This window comes from Ambystoma mexicanum, chromosome 10 (genome assembly GCF_040938575.1).
Source record: "Ambystoma mexicanum isolate Mex_15411 chromosome 10, UKY_AmexF1_1, whole genome shotgun sequence".
Taxonomy (NCBI): Eukaryota; Metazoa; Chordata; class Amphibia; order Caudata; family Ambystomatidae; genus Ambystoma; species Ambystoma mexicanum.
The window spans coordinates 1,466,497,484-1,466,522,989 of record NC_090932.1 but is presented as its reverse complement, the minus strand read 5'-3'; the positions used below and the strand labels follow the sequence as shown (position 1 = coordinate 1,466,522,989).

The following is a 25,506-nucleotide window of genomic DNA, read 5'->3' as shown; positions in this document are numbered from 1 at the left end:
GATATAAAAATTAGAAAGACAAAAAAGGCTCTTTTAAGAGCCACCATTGTAGAATAGTGTTTTTAAATTGAGTGTATTCCCCCTGACCCCCTGTAATTGGACATGCTGTCCACATACATCGTGATGGTCATCGGACATCGCACGTGGCATCCGGATCCTTTGAGGATGCCTGGCAGGGAAAGGGGATTGTGCAGACCACGGACAGTTGTGATGTCCGCAGAAGCCCAGGCGATCAGCCAATCAGGTAACTTTGCTGTGGTGTACAGAAAGACATGGTAGCAGGAGTTTTGTTTGTTGAGTGCACTGAAGATGGCTAGGGCTATGTCTTTGAGGAAGCAGAGTGAATGGATTCTCTGAGACTCTTGGATTCATTGGCTGAAGGTGTATTCTGAGCGCTGTGGATTGTTTGAGAATCTTGGATTAGAACAATTCGAAGTTTCATGGTATGGAGTTTGTGGAATTAAGTGGGCAGAATTGCTTCCATTTTATGAGAGAATGGTTAATCTGAAGCATCCGGACATCATTTTTGTTCACTGTGGAGGGAATAGTTTGGAGTATGTGACTGAAATTTCATTACAGTTTGAAATAAAGGATACATTTGGGAAGTTCATAGGACTGTTTCCACATTCGAAAATGTTTTTTTCACGGATCTCTCAGAGACAAATGCAGAAGCGTTCAGACTTATTTGTTCACAAATTGAAAAAGAAAGGCGCAATGTTAACAAAGCTGCAAGTGCTTTTTTGCCTGATGTTTGCATGACATTTTTTGATAATGCAAATATCAAATTTGACAGTGTCAACATTTTTCAAAGAGATGGAGTACATCAGACTGATGTTGGCAATCAGATTTTTCTTGAACATCTTCAAAATGCATTAAAGCAGTTTCTGTGAACACATAAAATATGTAATTAAGTATTTGGCCTTTGCCTCCATTTCCTCCATTCCATCCCCCACCTCACCTTGCCTCTCCCATACAAAGCAAAAGCCCAAAAAATAAAAACCAAAAACACAAAAAAGGTTTTTTTAAGAGCCACAATTTTTGAACGAAAAACAAGTCAATTGATTTTAATTCCCCCAGCTCTTGCCTGGAATTTTCTAGATGCCTGTGGACTATCAGGCTGCAAAAGGGTCCTGTGATTTTTTTTTTACTTCTATTTTTTAACTGTGAAAGGTGGCTCCTAAAGGAACACATTTTTTCTATTTTGTGTTTTTATATTTGTTTTTGCTTTTTTTAGTTTTTTTGTTGGACGGGCAAGTCAAGGTTATGGGGTAGGGAAGGAAGGGAGGGAATGTGCACCAACCACAGAGATGGAGGAGCAGGTGGACAGGTGAAGATGTTGGGCAGGCCTTAAATTTAGGTAGGTGCAGCGTCTCTCATGCTCCTTGGACTGCTGCCTCGAAAGCACCATGAAACTGCACCCCCCTGAAGATCGGTGCATCGCAGTACAAACATAGTACTGTGACCCTCAAAAGGTTAGGGTCAACAGTGTTCTGTAGGGCCTGCGGGTTGGCCACCGGGATCCTCTGCCCCACAGGAGTTGCCTATGTGGTTGCAGGAGCAGTTGAGAAAGATGGGGTAGAACTTGTCAACCTGCTTCTCCCTGAGAAAGGAACAGTCTTTCTCAGAGCACTCAGGTGGTTGGATCTGGTGTGGCGCTGAATGGAGGTGGTACCGTAGGAGTGCAGACCAGGTTTTCTGTGACTAGGTACGACGTGGAACTCAGTGCATCTAACCTTATCTGCCCGAGCATTTGGTACACCGCCAACAGTGGTGAAAAGCTGCCAGACCCATGATTCACGCCAGTGCTGGAGGTAGGCACTTCCTCTACCTCATCTTCCTCTTCATTTTCATCTTCATCTTGTTCTGCATCACTGTGTCTGTTCCCCTGTCCAGTCGGTGATGGCGGTGGCCCCTGGGAATGGGGGATGGCCATTAAAGATGCCATTGCTGCAACAGAAGCTGTTCTGCAAAGCAGGTGCTGTCAACTGCTCTCTCCTGGATAGCCAGATTGAGAATGAGTAAAGGTAATGGGTGGTTCCCTTCAGAGGAACCGACCGTGGACAACGTGACTGTCCGTGGACTATCGAGCCGAAAATAGGCTTTGAAAAGTTGTAAGAGATTGACAGATGAACTAAAAATGGGTCTAGCAGCTCTGGAAGGGTTAAACCTTCACTTAGAAAGTTCCTAGATTGGCCAAAAATGCAGTTTTAAACTGTCCGCAGTGACAAAAACTGTTCACGGACACGTCGTCATGATGCACGGGTACGGTCACATGATGAGGTCTGGGGATGTCCGCAAAGTTTTTTCACTGAATTTCATAGGTTTGTATTAGTGCAACCTATCCATAAAATTGCTCTAATAAAGTTTTTTTACTGAATATATATATATATATATATATATATATATATATATATATACACACACACACACACACACACACACTGGAAAACCTTGGTTAAAGAGACGTTACAGTGAAAGTTTAACGCAACAAAACCCTTCAAATTCAGCAGCCATTTTAAGCAGAGCCACCTTAACTACGTGCCCCCTCTTGCGCAGAGTATGGCCACACTGATGACATCAGAGATTACATCACTGATGACATCACTGGTGATTGCAATATCAAGATATACAAAATGGCAATACAAATTAAAACACTATCATACCATTAAGAGCAATATATGCAAAAGCTCAATACGAAGGTATGCACTAGTATATTATAAATAGTACACAAGAAAATGTTCATACAAATGTAATTAGTAGCATGTAATGTCCTTGCAATTATAACATACAGGTGTACTCAGTTATATTTTTCATGCTAAATTAAAAATACCAATGTACCCACCAGCGTAGTGTTAATAACACTATATACAATAAGGTAATACAAATGTAGGCACTAGCATATCATTAATAGTGCCAGATTGAAAATGTCAATACAAATGTAAGCAGTAGCATCTGTTGTCCTTAATACGAATGTAGCCACTTGCGTTCTGGTCATAGCTCCATATACAAAATGTCAACACAAACGTAGGCACTATATGCACAATTCCATATGATTGTAGGCACTACAGTACTATAAATAGTACTGGATAGAAAATGTTAATACAAATGTAAACAGTAGCATCTAATGTCATTACAATTATAATGTACAGGTGTCTACTGTAAATAGTTGGACAGGTTAATACGCTTCATATGCTGCATAGGTTCAACAAAATTGTTATCTTTTGACTGGTAAATGAAAAATAATACACAGGTAGCCACTATCATCATTTATAATTAGCTTCAAGAAGCAATGGAGCGCTTTACAAAGGTATTCAACAATACAGATACATAAGGGAGCACTTTACAGAGGTATACAACAGTACAGATGTATAACGGAGAACTTTTCAGAGGTAACAACAGAAGAGATATACAGAGGGGTGGGATACAGAGGGGTACAGCTGCACTGGGTGGTGGGGAGGAAACAGGCGGGCAGCATCTAGCAAGTCAGTGCGTGCGGGGCGATATGATGGCCTGGTTGTTGAGGCAGAGAGATTCCTTGAAGAGGTGGGTCTTGAGTTCTTTTCTAAATTGTAGGAGTGTGGGGGCAAACCTGATGCTGACAGGGTGGAGGTGCCATAGTCTTGGGGACTAGGCAGAGAAGACCGAGTTTCTCCACAAGGTAGCTGGGTGACTTGAGGGAGACTGCCTTATAGATTATGCAGCAAGACCTGAAGGTGATTTGTGCATGCAGTGAGAGCCAGTGAAGGTCGGTGAGGGCTGGGGTGATGTGGTTTATATGCATAGACCCTTGCTGAGGCATGCAGCCATGTGTAGGACATTTCTCTGGGGCGCAAGGGAGGATGACGGGAGGCCTTTGAGGAGTGCATTTCCCCAATCCAGGTGGGATGGGACCAGTGCTTCAATGGTGGATCTAAAGCTGTCCGGAGGAAGGAACGGCTTGACTTTCCACAGGAAGGAGAGCTGATACCAAGCTGTCTGAGTTTTCTAAGCTATTGTGTCTTGAAGGAGAGGTGTTTGTGGATGTGGAATCCAAGGGACTTGGCGCAGGAGCTGAGCTCAGGTGTAAAGCCCTCAGAGTTTATGCTTGATAGCTAGGTCTGTATATCTGGGTGTTTGGTGTTGTTGGTGAGGAGTAGCTTCTTTGGTCTTGGAGAGGTTGAGCTTCAAGTATGCACTGGACATCCAAGACTAGATCAGCAAGAGGCAGGTTTTGAGCCTATGGATGTCCTTGATGGAGTCAAACTTGAGGTATAGTTGTGTGTTATCGGCGTATTGGTGGATGTGGATGTTGTGTGTGGCTAGGAGGGCTCCGAGCATCTCCATGTACAGATTGAATATCACTGGGCAGAGGAGGGAACCCTGTGTGACTCTACAGGTGACGGGTAGCATTGGTGAGCTAGAGGAGCCCATCTGAACGAACTGCTGACATTTGGCGCGGTAGGACTTGAACCAGCGGAGGACAAGGTTGCTGATCCCTATGGGCCGACATAGGGTTTCCGTAAGTGCATGGTGGTCTACTGTGTCAAAAGCAGCCGAGAGGTTGAGTAGAACCAGGAGGCAGGGGTGTGCATCATCAAGGATGTTGAGGGCATCATCGACCACCTGTATGGTTGCTGTCTCTGTGCTGCATCTGGGTCTGAACCTGGATTGGTAGGTTTGGAGGAAATTGTTGATGTCGATCTGTTGCTGCAGTTGTGCGGTGACCACTTTCTCAGTGATCTTACCTAGGAAGGGAAGATGGGTGATTGGGTGACAGTTACCTAGGTTGTCGGGATCCAGAGTGGGTTTCTTTAGTAGAGGAAGGATTTGTCCTGTTTTTATGGTCAATATGAAGGTGCTTTGAGTTACGTAGCTGTTCTCCAGGTAGGGAGGGACAGCTTCTGCAGGGAGGGTCTTGAGGATGGATGCTGGGCGGATGTCATCTGTATACAATGTGGCTTTGAGGATGGCCAGGGTTTCTACCAGGTCCTCTGTCAAGAGTGTTGTGTGTCTGTGGATGCAGAGTTGGTGTCTGTGTGCTGGCGAATATTGCTGATTTTGTCGATGAAGAAGCTGTTGATGGCGGTGGATTTTTCGATGGAGTGTGGTATGGCAGGGGTGGGTGGTGGTTGACACAGTGCTTGACCATTTTGAAAAGGGCTCTGCTTTTGTGGTCGGCTTCTGCTATGGTGTTCTGATAGTAGGAGGTGTTGGCTGTGTTGAGTTGTCAGCGGGTTACTCAGAGTTTCTTGAGGAGCACATGGTCGGATGGAGTCCTGGAGCGGCACCAGGTTTTCTCTTGTTTCCTGATGACTTTTTTGCTGAGGTTGAGTTCTTGTGTGTATCAGGGTGCTGATGGTTTTGTTTTGCAGGTGCATTGTTTCGGTGGCGCATGTTGGTCGATGTATGCCGAAAGGTGGTTTTGAGTGCTTCCTGTAGAGAGTCGCAGTTCGGCTGGGTGTGTTCGGTCCATGTAAGGTGGAGGTTGGTGATGGATCATTAATAGCACTATAACAAATATGTCAATATGACTCTCAGCACTACCGTACTTTACACACCAACATTTGCAAAATGCTAATATGAATGTAAGTAGCAGCATCAAATGTCCTCCCAATGATAACATACAGGTGTATACAGTAAACAGTACAACATTTTATAATGTAACAACATGTCTTCTTTTCTATAGGTGAAACATCAACATTAGGAGAAGATGGCAAAGGTAAATACGAATGTAGGCTTACACGTACTCTTAATAGTACTACATAAAAAGGTTTAAACAAATTTAAGCAGTAGCATCTAATGTCCTTACAATTATAATGTACCAGGGTGTACAGTAAACAGTTGGCTGAGTCAATAGGCTTCCTATTCTGCATAGCTTCAACAAATGTGTATGCAATATTCACATATGTTTGCAATGCAAAATAAATATGAATACGCATTAAGCCACTAGTGTACCATGCATACCACTATATACAAAATGTTTATACAAAAGTAAGAAGTAGCATCACATTTCTTTAGAATTATAACATACCGGTGTACATGAGAGGTGTGTATAGTAAACAGCACAACATTTTATATTTAAGATGTTTTCTTTTGTCTAGATGAAACATCAACATTTAAAGAAGATTGTAATTGTAATTGGTTATTTATAACATTCTCAATACCCAGAGGTTTCTAAGCGCGGACCCGGGGATCGGACCTGTGTTGCTCTGCATCGTCTTGCTTCCAAGGCGAGCGATTTGCCCCTGAGCTATCCTCCGGGCCCGTAGATCAGAAAATAGTAATACATTATTAAATACTCCCATTGTTAACACTGAAGCTACATGTACCACATCTCATTAATTTAATTCACTACGCAAAACACCTAAAGTTACTAAAAACCACTCAGAGTAAATTAAAATGTATTTCTACAGTACAAACTTTGCCTATAGAAATACAAAATCAACCTTCAGTGCACATTACTAGTTCTAGCACTGCTTCAATATTGAAAGTGTTGTTACACCACAAAAAACAAAACATACCTCACCTAATAATACACATACTACTATTCCAACAGTTTAAAGTCCACAAATACAAAAGAAAACACTTATTTTCCCTATTTCTACTACTACAAGTCCAACTATCAGTACTATTTCAATGGTGCAAGCAAAACAACCACATTGCAGCACTTTGGCTCTTCTAAAAATAAAGCTTCTGATATAACTAAAAATAAAAAAACTAAAAGTGTTGCAGCAGCGACTCCTATAACATCAGCAAAAAAATCAACTTAAAACTCCTTCACTTTTAAGTAGTGATATTTTCAGAAGTAAAACTAGCGTGCCCCACAACACAAAAAAAAGATAATTTACCTACTATTGCTACGTCTTTAACTTCAGCAACTGAAAACGTATCACAACTACATTTGTGTAGTACTGACAGTAGTCCAAGCATTTCAAGAGCTAGTACTAGCAAAAACAAAACTACATCTGGAACAATTCCATTTGGTAAATAAAGGTCTTGCAAAAAGAAATGAAATAGAAGTAATTTGCACCATCAGCAAATCAAAATTAAAATGGGTAACCCACAAAAATATAATTAGGATATTCAGCAATGTTAGCAAATATGCAAAATGTGCATGAGCAGATTTATTTTAGAAATGTTTACAAAAATTAAACTACCAACAAACTTCGATAAAAAACTGTTGTGCTTTAGTTTGTACAACCAAAAAAAAATACTGAAACAAAACACATAGTAGCTGTAGAAAAAGAAAATCAACTTGTACCTTCAAAGGATCCTAAAACATATCAAGTTGATGATTGTGTTGGTGATTGTGTGTCGCTTTCAAATGTATCAAGTATTGATCCAGAGTATGCTTATTCTTTATTAGGCTGCTTAAAATGTGGAACAATAATTGCAATAGGAGAAACAAATGCAGCTTCTCATCTTCAAAAATTAAAATAACATAATTTAAGACATGCTTTTATTTTATTTATTAAAACAAAATCTTTTTTTTAAATAGTATACATACTAAAATTATTCATTTAAAATTTAAATGCATACATTTGTGTGTATTAATAAATATGGGATGTTGCTATTTGATACGAATCAATGTATTACACTAAAATATGATTATTTTAACAATAATAAATGTGTATATTTTCAAATTAAAATAAAATTTTATTTTTTAAAAATAATTATAAATCCTGCCACATAAAACACAACAAAGACAAATACATTTGATACCAATTTAAAATAATGAATCCATTCATGTTAAAAATGAACACAACACAATATAAATTATATATATATAAATACATGCTGTACAAAACATATTAACACAAAATGAGTTTTTACTAATTAAAAACATTTTAAAGTGCCAACATATATAAAAATAAATTAGTCAAGAAAATATATTATTTAAATATCAATAACATGCAAGTCTACTTTTTCAAACAAATTGAGCAAGTGAATAAAAGTACTCTTATCTTAACCTGAAGAACCTTTAGTTGGTATTTTTCTAAAAGCTACTGTACATAAAATGTAATAGGAATTTTCAAAAAGTGGTATTTTCAATTCGACTCTTTTTCAAAGGTTCTCATCAAAATTGGAGACAAGAAACGGCTTTAAAGATGGGATGTGGAGGCCGTCAAAAGAACTATATTTACATTTTCTAAATATAAACAATTTCAATATTACACAACTAGATCAAAATAACACAATTGCAACAAGCATTCGTGGTCATACATTTCATTTCAATATATAATATGTAACAATAAAATTAAATAGTCCTTAAAAACATTTTGCAGACAATTACACACCAAAAAAACAGGACATTATTTGAAGGAAAAAAATGTACAAAGCAGTTATGGTTAAACCAACAAAACCTTAAAGTGTACAAACAAAACAAATCATAATGTTAAGGTGACAACATAAATGTATATCATCAATACATTTTAAAATATATTATATTTAAATCAACTGTCATGGTAACCTTAACTCACCCTGTTTTTTGTTTTGTAATATTTTGCTTGGGTTGCAACATTTTTTACAGTGAAGATGATGTAATTTGTTTTAGAAATATATGTTTTTGTTTGATAAAAATGTGAAAGCATTTTATTGTTTTATGTCAATGTGTATTGCATTTGGGCTGCATTTGTAACTATATACGTTTTGCATTATTTAGTCATCATTTTTTGTAGAAATTGCTTGTGTGTATTTGTGATTATGTAAAGTATTATAATTTAAATGTTGCTAAGTTTGCTAATAGTGATAATATATTTTTGTTACATTAACATTCTGATTTCTTTCGTTTGTAGACTGTGGGTTTAACCTTAACTCATTCATAAAAAAATGATTTTTTTTCAAATAATTAATATATAGATATAGCTATAGCTATAGTATAGTTAAGGTAATACCAATTGTCTGTGTAGTTTCAGAAAATAACATGCACAAAAAAAGGTCTGGAAGCCCAGTTACTGATAACGAACATGGCAAAATAACCTGTTCTATGGGTAGGTGCCCACTCGGGAGGGTCTACAACCACTTTTTAGCTCACTGTACCTTTCATAGCTCACTGTGCTCAGAGAGGCACTCCTTCACCTCACTGATGAGGTCTGACTAGGCCGAATCACATATCTGGGGTTGCTGTTGGTACTTTTGTTCAGAGGAGAATTGCCTAGCATTTTGGTGCTGGACTGTCCTTGTGGGTGGGACAAAGACTGATATGCAAATCGATATGTCGCCTCTGTGAAAGGTACAGTGAGCTAAAGCGTGGTTGTAGACCCTCCCGAGTGGGCACCTTCCCATAGACAGGTTATTTGGCCTTGTTCGTTCTCACGCTATTAGCTCCCGCTATTAGTGCCTGCGGGAAATGCATCACTGCCAGAAGGGGAAACACTGCGGTGACCATTTTGGAAATCACAATCCATCCAAAATCACAGCCCCTGGCAGCCATCCACACTTCCAGACCGTCCAACATGTGTCAGGAGAGGGAAAGGGACACGGCAGTCCAAGTTCGTATGCGAAAACCTAAGTTCACAGAGGCAGAACTCATTGTCCTGATGGATGAGGTTGTTGCCCACAATGCTGAGCTATATGGAGCAAGGCAGAAGAAGACATCCACCCAGTGCTGCACCCAGATGTGGCAGGCAGTGAGCCAGAAGGTGTCGGCAGTTGTCGGGGAAGACTGACGCAAGCGTTGGAAGGACCTGCAGGTCCGAGTCCGGGGAATCCTGTCCCACCAGCGATAGGACAGCATGTTCACAGGTGGAGGCTCAGCATCTGTACTGGACCTGACACCCTGGGAGGAAAATTGTAGCACTGTGATCAACATCGAGGTGATTGAGGGAGTTGGAGAATCCGAGGCAGGCACTGGCACCCAGGAGGCTGAAGGTGAGTCAAATTCTCCATCCCCTTTGCATGTAACTACAACAGCTCAGCACAGAATTTCCCAGTGGAACTACCCATGAGCCGGGCACTGCGACTGGGGGCAGTGCATGGGAGCCACTATAGGCACCTATGTCGGCGCCCATGTGCCAGTGCACCAAGGCCACCCCTGTAAGCCAGAGCAGTAGAGCGGCCATCCAAGGGTCACATCCAAGTGCCATGCACCACACAGCCATGGTGGGGGCACAGCATCGGGACCTGGCAGTGACAAGTACCAGCTGTCCCAATCATCAGGTGTACCAGCCAAGTAGGTCATGGGGATCAGATGCATGCAAGTCAAGCAACAGCTACGCCATCAACATATACCTGCCATACCACCACATCAAATTGCAATCCCCCAAATGCCGTACCCCAGCACATGACCCCATTGTTGGCAAACTACAACCAGATGGAAGCATGCCAGGCCTGTGCATCACTCCAACAGCCCCGTGCCACAACCCTCAACATCCAATAACTGTCAAGTATAACAAAACACGTGACGGAGTGTTTCCTAACGCCATCCCCTATGTCCCCCACAGGCACATAAGCATCACCAGAAGTGTCAGGGAATGGGGATGCAGCAAGGCCATCTACACGTCCAACCTCCGTGCCACCACCAGCACCACCGGACTACAAAGGGGATGCAAATCTACCCCAAGGCACAAACTGCCCCCCAGGCACAAACTGCCCCCCACTGCCACATGGTCTTGCTTCCACACCAGAAGACCATCCAGCCAGGAGCACAACTGTTCACAGTGAGGACAACAGCGTGCATCCCACGCAGCAGGGTTTCGCTACTACATCCCCGCTAGAAACCCCACCAAAACGACCTCATCTGTGCCTTCAGCCATGGTCAGATCTTCACGTCTCCTCACCAAAGATAGGCTTGTACCATTTCTAGAGGTTCCAGCCTTAAGGCCTCCCTTTTCCAATAACCTGGGGGAACTTGTAGATCTCTACAACTCCACTCTTAAGGAAGCAATAGATGCTATTGCTCCATTAGAGAGAAAACGTGCCAAAACCAATAAACATTTCAACTCATGGTTTACCCAAGGGCTGAGTGACCTAAGGTCCATTAATGTCATGATGCCTAACCCTGGGCATCCGGATCGAGTCCATCAGCCCCGGGAGCAGGCATCCAGATACTCATTAAAACCCAAACAGCCCCGGCTGGGGGCTGTTTGTATTCAGTCCTGGCGCCTTAGGCGCCAGGCTCATCATAGAAATGAGTCCTGGCGCCATAGGCGCCAGGCTCATAGACTTTACTTAGCTTATGCAGACCATGCTGCAAATGAGTCCAAGCCAATGTGAGGCCTGGATGGGACTATTTTATTACAGGGACTATTTTTTTACTCGGGTGTGGTTCTGGGGAACTTCTTACCTGGGACTACTTTGCAGGCTATTTAAACCACACCCGAACAGCAGCTCATGCTTCGTGTTATTCTGCATCCAGCAGCGTAACGCTCACCGTGTCTGCAAGTCAGCATCCAGTCTTCTGCCACGCCCGCCTTGAATCCAGAGCTCCTAGACAAAAGGAAAATAAAAGAGAAGAGGTTAGATCAGGGACATTATTTGATTCCTTACCTGATTCCGGACCCAGCACATCTCCGAGCCTGGAAAGGACATTATATCAGCACGCGTCGCTTCACCAGCAGCAGCGCCGCGTTATACTCACCAGTCCACCGAATCTTTCAACTCGGCGCTGCCTCCATCATTTTCTTCGTCAAAACCCAGCACCTGGGGGGAAAACAAAAGGAATAACAAGGTGAGCAGAGAAAACCGACAAAGACAATCTCTTTGCCACGATAGGCTTACCTGCTTTACCACCGGAGGTATTATCCTTTAATTCGCCGCATCTTTCTATACCGCACCTATAAAGGGAGAGAAAACAGCAAGTTAAACTCATGCAACTTTTACCGGACAGTGTTTGGTAATACAGACTCTTACCTGAACGCCATCAGCTGCCTCCAGGCAATATTCTTTTGGACCCAGTTGCAACCTAACGAGGGACATATTGAACTCTTTGAACTTTATAGACAATGGAGTCAATATTCCTCCGGAACTCCTCCAGTACCTTCAAACCAGTGAAGTAACTGGTATCTACGCGCCCCGGCATGCCATGCAGGATGGAGAGCTCATCATTTAAAAACATAAGGTGAGGTTACCAAGAGGGGATATCGGAGGTGATTCGTGCGGAGAACGAGAACAGTTGGGGGGGGGCCATCACTAAAGTCCACGGGTGGCTAAATCCCTTTCTCCACTTGCAGGAGAATACTTCTACGAATCCAGCAGACAAGATTAGGCAGGCCAGTCCAGACTGTCATCTCTTCACTACGCATCACGTTGGTGGAGACCCAAGCTGTCCGAGTCCGATCGACGCCCCTGTGAGAAACAGGTGAGCGTAACAATTAAGCGCTCAGCTTTCACTAAATGGCAATCTTGCCCAAATGACTCCACACTAGCAGCTTACAGAACCATTGCCAAACATTACAAAAAAGCCATCACGCTAGCAAAATCCTCAGCCCACAATCTCAGAATCTCCAATGCCAAGTCGCAGTACAAACAGCTGTTTTCAATATCCAGGGAATTAGCCATACCCCCTACTAACACTCAGAAAACAGTGAAAGATGAAGCATGGTGCAATAAAATTCAAACTGCCATGCCCAACAAAATAAACACCTTCCAGAACAACATTAACTCCCAATTCAACGCCTTGCCTAAATCTACTGTGCCCTTGGCACCTATAGCCACTCAGGCTAACAAGAACTCAGAGCCCTTTGCTTTTAGAGAAGTAACTAAGTCAGAAATCATGACTATCGTGGAAAATAAAAAGCCTTCTCTGTGTAAAGGCGATATCTGTCCAGCTAACCTAATTAAAGAGTGTGGAGAATCACTAGCACCCTTCCTCACAGCATTGATCGTTCCTCCCTACCTCAAGGAATCATGGGTTAGATCCCTGCTAACAAAAACATCCCTTGACCCTGACTCATCCAATAACTATAGGCCCATTACAACCGTTCCCTTCTTGCTAAACATTCTGGATAAAGCTGCATACTTGCAAATCCAGAATTATCTAGAGATCAACAACATCTTGGGGAAAAGGCAATCTGGTTTCCGCCACGTCATGGAACCGAGTCTGCACTACTTGACCTTAAGAGATACCTATCCCATTCTGCACCCCTGTATCTGTCAGAAAAAAATCACTGGGAACATTCTCTCAGACCAAAGTGGATCCAATAATCCCATCTACTCACTCTCCCAACCTTCAAAAGAGCCAAAGCTGGAGGAACAAGCTTCCCTGTCTTAGCTCCCAAAAACTGGAATGCGTTGCCACTCTCTATCAGGATGGGAACCTCCCTCACTGCCTTCCATAAGGCGCTGAAAACCAAGCTGTTCAACTAGGCACCTCCCTCAAGTAGTTTCGATGTAACCTCTGTAACATACCCTGCCTTATCTTGTAAATGCCTATTACTATGCCACAGTCATTTTATTTCTGTACCATACTGTGATCTATATATGTACCTAAGTAATCCTGATTGAGACTTCTGTAACAGCACCACAATGCCCCAGGGCTGTTGTGTGCTTTATAAATGCAAATAAATAAATAAAGTAAATAAATACCACACCAGAAGACCAGCCCGCCAGGAGCACACCTGTTAACAGTGAGGACAACATTGTAGCAGTCCAGGCTTCCAGGGAGGACACAGCCCCGACAGCCACCGCCTAGAAGGGACAAGGGGCAAGCAGCAGCAGCAGTAACGGCCTGCATGCGGCAGCGGCTCCGACACCTGGCCACAGTCGCCGCACTCCACCACCCAACACACCTGAGAGCCCAGTTCGGAAAACTCAGTGCACCCCAAGGCCACTGGGCCTAGAATTCCGGCGGAGCGCACAGACCCCAGAACCAGACACTGACACCAGCTCCTATGGCTCCCCAGTTGCCAGCCCCGCCAGGCAACGTCCCACCTCACCACCCGAGCCAAAGGCAGCCCTGGGTGCAGTCATGTAGCGGCTAAGTGACATTGAGGAGCAACAGCGGCATTTGGAGAACATTGCTACTGCACACAGCCAGCACATGCAGGTGATCAGTGAGGCCACTCATGCAGCCACAAGGAGGATGGACCGCAACAATGCGTGGGCCAGGAGAGCCGTGGACGCATGCTCAGTCTCACTGACTGGGTCTGGGCAGAGGGTGCGCAAGCTGTGCAAAGGCGTCTCTGCCCTAGCCGAGAAGTTAAGGAAGAGCAATGCCCTCCAATGCCAGCAGCTGCAGGTGGCAGCTTCTATTCCATCCGCCTCCACCACCCCCATGGAGGAATCACAACAAAACTCCCCTAGGCAGAGATCCCTGCACCAGCTGCGCTCACGCGCCCCGGATGATGTCGGTGGAAGAGGGCACGGCCATCATGAATGGCATAACTATTGTCAGCCTGACTGGCCTTGATATCTACACGGTCATGGGTGGGGGGAGGTGGGATAGTGTGCTGGGGTGTTGTTGGTGGGTTGGGGAAGGGGTATAGTGTGCTGGTGAGTTGAGGGTTGGGGGGACCAGGGAATTAGTGTGCTGGGGTGTTGGTGGTGGGTGGTGGCAGGAAGTATAGTGTGCTGGGGTGTTGGTGGATAGTGTGCTGGGGTGTTGGTGGTGGGTGGGGGTTAGGGGGATGGAGTTTGAAAAATTTACATAAAAATCGGTTATTCATGATTGCATTTTTGTGCTCTTTATTCACATTGTGCATGTTGTGTACTGGGTCAGGTCAACGCACTAAAGTAATTGTCTATTAGCGCCTGTCGGGCCACTCTCCCTTCCCTCACTTCATCCCTGCGTGTGTCTGCCCTGGCTCCTGCCACATGGTTGTCATCGCCATCTTCCCCTGGGTGTGGCCTGTCAGCATCGCAGGGTAGAGGCTCATTCCTCCTTAGGCAAATGTTATGGAGCATAGCACACACCAAGACTATTTTCCCTACTTTGTCAGGGCATACATCAGGGTCCCACCAGTGCCGTCTCGGCGTCTGAATCATGCCTTCAGGAGGTCAAATGTGCGCTCTATGCAAACGCAGGTCCGGCTGTGGGCATGGTTGTAGGCGATCTCATGTGGTGTGCGTGGGTCACACACAGGGGTCATCAGCCATGCCAGCTGCAGATATCCAGATTCACCTGCATGGGGTGTAATATGGACACTAGTCATTTGTATCATGCATGGGTCTGCAGTCTTAATGTATCCGGCAATTATTAGCTGTGAGCATTCTTGTGTGCATCCGGGTCATGCAATGTGTATGTGTGATGGGTGTGCATCATTCATATATTATGCCATTAATTACTTGTCCTGTACATGCACACAGTGACTTTGTTGCGTGTGTTCTGTGGCGTGTCTGGGTTAACTGCACGTGGGTGGACATGCTGCTGGGTGCTGCTGTGTGGATCTGCGAAGTGCCACATTCAAGATGCATTGTGCTACATGTGGTCTGATGTGTCATTGTGATGGCAGCGGTGTGGGTCCATCACTGTTGTGTTCAGGTCTGTCAAACGTGTGCATGCACCCTTGGATGCCCCCATCGATGTTGCAGGGGCTGCACGGGTTCTTCCAGTGCCTCCTCTTGACATGCAATGCTTCCTGTGACTATCCCCCCTTTTTTTATTGTGCTTCAACGTGCATATGTGGCGGAGTTTGTACTCACCCACTATCCAGGTCCGTTGTCCTCTGTGCCTATCTATGTACCCTGGCAGTGTACTGTTGCGTAGGACCATGGAGTCGTGGGTGGATCCTGGGTAGCGGGCACATCAGTGGGTTATGATGAGGTCAGGGCCAGAGGTCACCTGCATGTTCATGGAGTGGTAGTGCCTGCAGTTCCTGTAGATAGACGATCCCATGGGCCTGGGCTGCCACCAACGCAACATGGGTGTAGTCGATGGCTGCTATCAAATTGGACAGTTGTGCGGTGGCATAATAGCGTGCCTTCATGTCATTCACCTGGGCCTGGGTGTGGGGCAGTGCGATGTATTGGTTGACAGGGCGTAAAAGGGCATCCAGCACCTGGCTCAGGACTGCGCAGAATGTTGACTGTGCCATGCCATGCATCATGGCCACGGAGTGCTGGAAAGTGCCTGTCCCCAGGAACTGGAGGACTGCCACCAGCTTCACCAATGGGGGCACAGCTGTGCAGATGTTAATCCTGCTCCCAATTTCTTCATGTATTGCGGTACTCAGTTACTAACTGAGTGTCACTGAGGACCCAGGGTGATGGCCTGACCCTGGGGATGGGTGCTCACCTGCTGGGGGTGCTCTTCTCCTCCTCTTCCTCATTCCACCCTACCACCCCCCCCCCTGTACTCCCTGTGCCCTGGTCTGGTTGTCCTACATCTGAAGGTCCAGGCACAGCCTGAGCAGCTGCCTGTCCCAGCTTGCAGCAAATAATGGCAGCATGGTGTTGGAAACAGTGTTTGGGACTGGGTGGGTCTTATGAAGCCCTCTGATGAGCATTGTGTTCACCTGTGGCTTGATTCCTGATACCTGGGTTAATTTATTCTCAGTTGTATTAGTGTCGTTTTCGGTGCTAATACTGCCGAAAATGCACTTGTGATACAACTGTATTTGCGCTTTCTGTTGTCTGCGCTATTAGCGCCAGCGGTAATAGCGCAGGCTGTAATAGCGCCGATACATTTTGGGTCGTGCGGTATTTGCGCTGACTCTTGATTCAGCGGAACGGTATTGGTGGCGCTAATACCGTTACAGCCAGATTTAAGAACGACCGCCCAACTTGTGCTGAGGCCCAAAGTCTTCAAAGAGTGGGAATAACCTAGTTAATGTACAAACAAACTGTGGGCAAAGTTGGGTCTTTGGCCTAGCCCCTTTCAAAGTAGGCAATGGGTATGACCACTGGCCATGCTCGTTGGGACCATCTTGGGGTTTGGGGTTCGTATGACAGGGGGTTACGTTAAAATAAATTATAATAATATTTAAATTGGGTTCTTATATCATACTTCATGCCAAAGTGCAGCTTCTAAGTGCTGGGCCAGGATTCGAACCTGCTCCACGTTATCTTGCTTCCAAGACAAGTGTATTGCCCCTGACCGTGTCACAGAAATGGGCTTGGGCAAGGTCAAAAGCACCTTACAGAGGCACCCCACTGAGGAAGGAGCCGCAGGCAGTAAGACACACTTGTGGAAGAGGGTGGGTGCCAGCAGCTCAGGACACAGGATTGGATCAATAGATAAAGCATGTGTCCTGAGCAAACCGAATGGCTGATGCATTCACACATATTTTACCTTTTTGTAAATCAGGACTTTGTCCAGATTACCAACTACCATTATCACGCATAGTGTGGCTTTTGTGCAGCTATTCAAGCTGCTCAGAACATGACCTATATTACGGGTACAAGGGCGCTGTTCTAAGCAGCTTGACTTCAGCGTGCCTTGTCATTAGGTTATCACTAGGACCCACTTTAGCATCTGCAATGACCACATTTGGGTGCTAAAATATCTTTTTTTAAACTAAAATGCCATACTTACCTCCTCATCATTCATTCTGACACCCCGTACTGCTGTAGTCCTTCTTCCGTATTGATGACATTAGTCATCAAATCTCTATATTAACTTAATCAATTTAGCATGGTGACCACCCGTGGATGTACATCAGGGCTATTACTAGCAACTCAATGTAGCGGGGGGATCGTACCACGCACCTTATAGGGAGACGGGTGTAGGCGGACACACAATGGGCCTCATTACGACCCAGGAGGTAAGTTACCGCCTGGGCCGTGACTTTACCACCATGGCGTAAACTATGTTTACGCCATGGTGGTTGGCGGATTTACCGCCCCATTCCAACCTTGGCGGGGCGGTAAATCCCCATTTACCCATTTACCCTTCCCCATTCCCATTTTGCCCCATAGGGCATAATGGGAGTGGGGAAGGCGTTAATTACGCCACCGTAAATTACGGTGGCGTAATTAACTCCATGGTCCCTTAGCGCCATGGATTTTAACACCTGCTAAAAGCAGGTGTTAAAAACTCCATGGCGCTAAGGGACCTCGTACTCAGGCGGTAAGGGTCGGCGCTGTTTACGCCGCCGTAAAACCCTTACCGCCTGAGTTGTAATGAGGCCCACTATAATTATATACCTCCACTGAATACTTGACCCACCTCTTATCTGCCTCCAATCCCACTTATCTGGGTCCAATATCACCCTAGTGAAGGGAGAAAATGTTAAAGATTGGACAGGATGTTCCTCAAATACCCCTAAGGAAAGAAGGCACTAGGTTAAAGTAACTGGCACACAAAAGGAAAGGCAGACAAAGGAATGCTGGTTTATGGTTCTTTTAGTTAAATTTTCATATATAGAAGTTCTCTTCTGGTAGACCAGCAGTGTTTTTGAGGGTTTTGTAAAAAAAAAAGGCAAAACTCAAGAGACACTATATACAAATAACTGAACCTAAGCAGCTGCTTATCTAAACCTTAAAAATTAATATATAAAGAGTCCTTTTAAATATTAAATATTAAAAGTGTTTGTATATGTTTTGTAAAGGCCATACAGTGCACTGTACAAAACAATATATAAAACCACCTTACTTCGGAGACAGCCTGGCCAGGGCTGTCTCAAGATCCTTGCTGATGCTTTTTCTTGATGTTCTTCTGTCTCTCTTTCATTTGTTGTCTTGTTGTGGCACAGACAGCAGCAGGCAACAGCAGTAGCAATGTGTGAGGGCCCCAAAGTCTTTACTTGGTCTGGACTGTGTATGCGTGATGCAGCCCAGCAATCAGATGCAGAGTTGGGAAGCCCACAACTCTTACACCTTGGCCACGTCTGCCAGTGTGACCCAGGGAGTCCTGGTGGGCCACCTGACAGGGGGGCGGCCCCTCCAATTTTATACAGCCGAGGAAGGCTGAAAAGTTTGGGCACTCCCCACTGTGGCGAGCACCAGTAATTTTGGAGGCCTGCTGGCTACCGGCTGTGATTGGGGGCCACCTGGGGGTCAGCATTGATATTTGCCAGGGGAGTGCCAACCTGAAGGCCCGGGCAGCGGCGGTGAATAGGCACAGTGCGTCAGTCAACCCTATTGATGGCTGGTTGAAACAGTTAGGCACGATGCTCTGCTTGCCCGTAACAAGATTTTCTTTTCTAAATTAGAACAAAAGATCCCTTGCGTGATCACACGCGAGGGTCCTTTACTCCAATTTTATTTTCTTTCACTTTAAGGATCCCCAACACAGCTTCACGCACGCATCATGCAGACGGTTACATCAATACCCAACAAGCTGGCCTTTGCTTATGAACAAACGATTGACCTAGAGCCATACAATACTTGCCACCTGCTGCTGAACTGAATACTTATCTCTCGTGCCTAAGATATTTTGTCTGGACCAATCCATATTTGTCACACTATTCAACCAATAGAATCAGAGGAGCATTTGCAGAATAGTGCTAACATAGGAAAAGAGAACAAAAACACAGGCCACCACACTCTTACTAATTCTGGCTGGTCCGCGATCTGGACTCACATGCAATGATAAAATACCTTAGCATGCATTTACATTCATTAATATTTTCTAACTGTAGTATTATGATACCTAATGCAATATTACCTATCTATCCCTAGGCTTCCTGGCAAGTCTTTTTCTGTGACATTTTTTCCTGAACTATACCTTTACTCGTGCAGTATTGTGATTCCTAGATAGGATCTGTTGTCCAGGGTAAATGAAACGCCAAAATAGATAAGGTTTGTTTTTGCTGCCTATCGAAATGGAATAAAATGTTGAAACAAACGAAAAGGGGTTTCTTTGTTGATTTGTTACTTTTTGCTTGATGATAAATGGGATAGGTTAATCATATAACCTTGTGTTATTACTGGTTTTTGCTTTTGCATGTCTAAAACAGTGATAATTATCACATTATCTCACACTTCTATATTCTGTGAGCCATTATTTTACACTTACTTCAGTGTTGTTTTATTCTCAGATGATGAGCTCTAGTAATTACTGAGAAGTGAACTTTCATGGTAACTCACTGGGACCCTGGCAATGTGGTCTGTTTGTTGTCTCCCAATAGTTGACCGCCCTGGCTCTATGCCACTGGCTTAGGTCCATCTAGTTCAACAACTTCTTGCACATGCTGAATTGGATTGTTTGTTTTTAAAGTTCAAATTGATCATTTCTCTTGTGGTGATTTAGTTTCTTGGAATTACTTTATTTTACCAATGAAAAAGATCAAAAGCTTCTGATTGGCGGCCGTGCTGACTGCACTCTCACACTCTAAATGTTTGTACTGGAAAGATTTGACTAAGTTCAATTTTAGTATTCGAAAACGCAGAGATTGAACTACTTCTCACAAAAATGGTGCATCTAGACTCAGGTCTAGACTGATCCTTCTAAGCTCTTTACACCACTCTTCACAAAAGATATGTCACTTCCAAGACCAGTACTGTCATCTTGCTTTGTTTCTTAACAACAATATGATTTCAAACTAAATAAAGGAGATTTAGTGCCCTAATAACAAGTTAATAAACTCCCCTCAGCACAACTGGTAACTATTCTTCCCTCCAGACATATTGGATAGATCACAACAGTTTCTTCAAATTATTTCTGCACTCATAAATACATAATGTTACGGCATGTGCTGTCACCCTGTCAGGTGACAGCTGCGTCATTATTGGAATAAATGTGAGGTCCGCCCTAGCACAGGGCTGACCTTCCGAGATCCCAGCCACGGCTCCCTGTGTCTTCATTTCGTGGGCCAGCAAACTGTGAGCTGCCGGTGTGGACCGCACAACAAATGGCGACAAGGTAGGCGGGCCATCCCACAACGCGGTCTGACTGCGCCATATCTTGTGTGCCGGGGAGGAGAGACTTTCCCGTTGCTCTCGCAATCTGCTGGGTGGCGCTGTGTGAGGTCCCCACAAGGCTGCAGGTAGGACGGGCACAGCTCCCAGCCCCACAAGGCACTACTGGTGCTGTCAGCTCCTGGTAAGCGGCCCCAGGGAGCGGTGCTCATGCTGCCAGGGGTGCCTTCTACTGCTCTGCTGGCTGGTCTGCACCAAAGCCAACCATCTCCCAGGGCAGGGACTGCTCAGCAGGTGAGAGACGGAGCACACCTCTGAGCCTGCCAAGATATTTTGACTAGTGGCCACACACAGACCAGGAGTGCGTGTGCGGCCAGAGGGTGGGGTTTCTCCATGGGGTAGTCTGCTGCATCACTGTGCCGGGTGGCTATACTGGGTGCTGGTTGCAATGCAAGGATGCTGGATGCCGACCTAGAGGAGGACCCTGACACATCCATGGCCACTAGAACCCTGATGTCTACGTCCCGTGTGGATGGGGGGAGAAGCGCCCCGCAGGGCACCACCAGGGGATTCATGGGGTGCCCAGTGCCCGAATATGATGTTACAGGAGCACCAGCAACGTTAGGACCCCCGTGGGACATGTGGGTCGAAAGACTGGAGATGTTCTTCGACACCACCAAAGAGACTGATGGCAAGGCCATGAAGGCCATGCTGCTCTTTTACACAGGCGGTGAAGTACATCAAATAGTCAAGACACTGTAGATCAACGACAACTCGTATGACACAGTGAAAACGGCACTTCAGGAGTACTTCAGGCCGCTGGTTAACCACGACTATGAGCGGGTTTGTCTGCGTCAGGCTCATCAGGAACCGGCCGAGTCGTTGGATGCCTACCATTCGTGCCTGCGACACCTAGCCATGTCATGCCGCCTCTATGAAGAAACGAACAAAATAAGGGTGCAAATCATATAGCTTTGCTCTTCTGCTGCACTGCGACAGCAGATCCTGAAGGAACCGGATGTTCCTTTGCAGAGAATCTTTGGAGCTGGCTCGCACGCAGGATCTGTGGGCCTACAGAGTAGCCCAGATGGAAGAGGCGTCCAAAGGAGGAGGGCCGGAGATGATAGAGGCAGTCTCAGCAAGAGGATCATTGAGGGCCAGAGGACGGTTTAACAGGCAGGTGAGGCAAGTCCAACAGAAAGTGCCAGAGGAACATCCAAAGCCTTGTGTCGCCTGTGGTGGCATGCTGCTACACGATCTAGCCTGCCCTGCAGCTGGAGCCACATGTGGCTGGTGTGGCAAACCCAATCACTATGCCTAGATGTGCAGAGGTTCTTGGCCGGTGTCTCAGTCATCTCACCCTCCCCTGATGCGTCCGAGGCTCAGACATCGACATGTTGCAGCCATAGATGAGGGCAAACGATCGGTTCTCTCAGTGCTATCGAGGCTCGAGGGTGCTGTCGACATCGAGGAGGCGTTCTTTGTGCCTGCCATTTGTCTGGGCGGCTCAGGGCACTGGAGGAAGTCACAGTGTTCCATGTCAATCCTGGACGCAGGAGCCTCTGTGAACATCATGCCTGCGACTCAGTTCCGCAAACTGTGCCAGACTCCGATCCTGCGAGCCCCTAAGATTCGCATCTTCACATATGGGGGTGCATCACTGTTACCCCTGGATTGGGCATTCAGCAGCACTGTGCGCCATGAAGCAGAGTCGGTGGATGCAACGTTCTACATGACCCCTGTGGCGAAAGATACACTGTTGAGCCGCTCCACAGCTGAAGATCTTGGGCTGGTGCACTTTGCCTTTCATTGTTGGAATAAATAGGAGTTCCCCCCCCCAAGGGGCAGTCCGTCCGAGATCCCAGTCACGGCTCCCTGTGTCTCATTTTGTGGCCCCACAACCGTTGAGCTGCCAGTGCGGACGCACAACCCATAATTTAACAATTTTATCTTATTCACTTTGCTCGATCAGAATGATTGTTTTATTGGATCTATTTTATATGCTGAAGTAATGACACACAATCACAAATCTGAAAAAGAGAATTAATTTTAAAACTCTGTGTCAAGTAAACTTTGTGCTTTGGTTTGATCCCAGATGAGTATTTTTAAGTGTTTAGTTACAAAGGGCTTAGACTATGGGAAAATTAGGCCTTCATACCACGACACAGGCAGTGATCTGTGGACCCTGAATGCAGAGGGGAGGTTGTGTAACACTGGAACTAGTGTGCTGAGCTGTGCTGGGAGAAGAGAAACATCACATAACTGTTACCAGACAAGCAGCATCATTTCTAATGTTCTAGCCATCCTTGTGAGGCTGCATCGTGCTTACGCTTTCAGCATTATTAGACATAGCAAAATAAAGTGTGCACTTAACCATTGTTGGCTGCCCCAGCCTTTGGCTCATTTTGCAACACCATCATTGGTGTGTTCATACAGTACTGGCTTTATTGGGCAGAATCAGGACAAGGGTGTTGTTACTGTGACAGAACTAGCATTATTATGCAAAGCCAAGACGAGTGGGTTCTTACAGTGGCCAGAAATACTGGCATAGGTAGGCAAAGAAATCGTCAGTGTTTTCTTACAGTTGCATTACTAGAATTATTCAGCAAAGCCAGCACAAGTGTGTGATTAGAGTGAAAATGCTGCATTACATTGGGATAAATACATGCTGAACATTTTTAGGAGAATGCTCCTATGTATTGTTGGTGACTGGATATCCACTGGATTTTTTTATGCGTAACTCCACAGAATCGATTGTAACTTGGGTGGCTTTTTCCACAATTATTCACAGAGAGAGCACTGAAAATGCACCATTTTACCCATTAATTAAAAAAGTGTGTTATCGGCCCGGGGCCCGAGTTGAAGGCCTGAGCTTCAAGTCCCCGGACCGTAACACCCGATTCGGCACGCCAGAGAGGGTGTTAACGCTATTAGCACCCCAGGTTGCCAATCCCGTAACCTGGGGTGCTGAGATCAGTGTATTTTATTTGAATGAACAGGACACCGTGCAGCGTCCCGTTCATTCAAACAAAATACTGTACTAAAATGGCCACCATGGAGATGGAAGGCATTTCCGTGGCAGCCTGCAGGGAGTGCAGGTGCTGCAGCTTCTTGCAGCCGCCGAAACAAAAGGTATGGGGGGGAGTACAAACATTTAAAAAAACTTACGGGAAGGGAGGGTGGAGGGCAAGATGGCAGGGCGGGGGAAGCAGCGGCAGGCTGCTCAGACCGCAGTCTGAGATTAGCAGTTTCAGCCCACGTTTCGAACACCCTATTTAGTTGGCTCCCCTGCCACAGGAGCTACTAAGCTTGTAGGAGAGGAACCTATTGACACTAATGAACAATTTTTTTAAAAACATGATAGCAGAGTGTTTTGGGTGAAGTGTCCAGCACTTTGCAATTGCTTTACAATTAAACAGCAAATGGAGTGTTCAAGGACACAATGGGCCTCATTACGGGTCTGGCGGTAACCCTGCCGGTGCTACCGGCGGGTTGCCACCGGACCTGTAATAATTTACCGGTGCCTGACTTACCGGTGCCACTGTGCTATTACAAGTCTGGCGGCCGGGAAGTCAGGCGCTGGTACATTTGTTAATCCCCATTCCCATAGATTCCTATTGGGGGCACTGACGGTGCCGGTGCTCCTGTGGCCAATTTGTGCACGGCAGGGTCAGACCTGTCGGGCACAGCGGTCCTGGCAGGGAGACTTGTAGTTTGCCGGTCCGGAAACAAGGGTGCCAGTGAGCTTACCGGCACTCTTGTTTCTGGACCGGCAAACTTGTAAGGAAGCCCAATCTATATCAGGAGAAGCAAAATATGATCTTTCGTTATGCATTGTCATTTATTCCTTGCAATTGTGCAGAAAACAATTCTCAAAAAACAAGATCGTTCTGTGCAGCAGTATCTTACGATCCACTACAGCTATGAATGATGGAACTGTTATCACAAGTCTAGGACAGCCACCCATAATATTCATTTTTTATTTGTCCCTAGTTTAGTACACTGTTCTTCGGTGCAGTTTCATCCGATCAGCAAGAAGACTTCAACCTGACTTCCTACAGCCTGGCCACAGCAAGCGATAGTGAAGAAGATTTGAATAATGGACAAAAATCCCAAACATTCTAGTACATGCTTTAGCTGTAACGTGACGATGTGAGAAAACTGCTAACACAGATGTGGATATCCATTGTTTTCAAAGAAATTCGTAAAATTAGACAGTTCTGCATTTATGGCTCCTTTTTCATTTTTCATTTGTACTTTAAGCCCACTATCAGTTAATACATAGTGCCATTATTAATAATGATAGAATGTGTGCCATAATACACAGTATGTTCTAAAAGGAAAATTAAGATATTAGATATGTCGAAGCAAATAGGTTGTTAAAAGGGAAATGCTGACACAGTAACACAGAAGTTCAAGGAACAGATTAAATGCGTGGTTTCAGTGAACTTCAAACTCAGTTGATAAAGTAAAATGGGCGGGAACCATATCATTAAAACAAATGTTTTTCAATTGTACCATTTAATAAATATATACACATTGCAAATGCTGGATCTGTACAGTATCTGTGAAACAGGATAAAATGTGCCCATGTTTTGAATAGGTGGCTGCTTTAGAAAAGATGGCCAACAAATGATGGCAAAGGTGGAACGTCAGCACTGATAGATAATCAATTAAAATATTCTTCTTCCTTCATCCACACTTTTTGTGTCCAGAATAATATTACTTCTAGTGCCCGATGCATTACATTCAAGATGGTTCTACCACTAGAGCATTGTGAAAGAAGTTGGAAAGGCAGGCTATATTGTCCTATACTCTGCTCCTGCTATTGAAAAAAAAAAGATAGCCAAA

The 25,506-nt window shown here is 45.0% G+C and overlaps 1 protein-coding gene across 1 annotated transcript in view; it reads left to right on the top strand.

Moving 5' to 3' along the window:
* Positions 1–24,780, top strand: part of RAD9B (RAD9 checkpoint clamp component B) — a 650,494-nt gene extending 625,714 nt beyond the window's left edge. The window contains exon 12 of the mRNA XM_069620274.1: positions 24,649–24,780. Coding sequence (XP_069476375.1) covers positions 24,649–24,780 — 132 coding nt within the window. The remainder of the gene's footprint in view (positions 1–24,648) is intronic.
* The last annotated feature ends 726 nt before the right edge of the window (positions 24,781–25,506 follow it).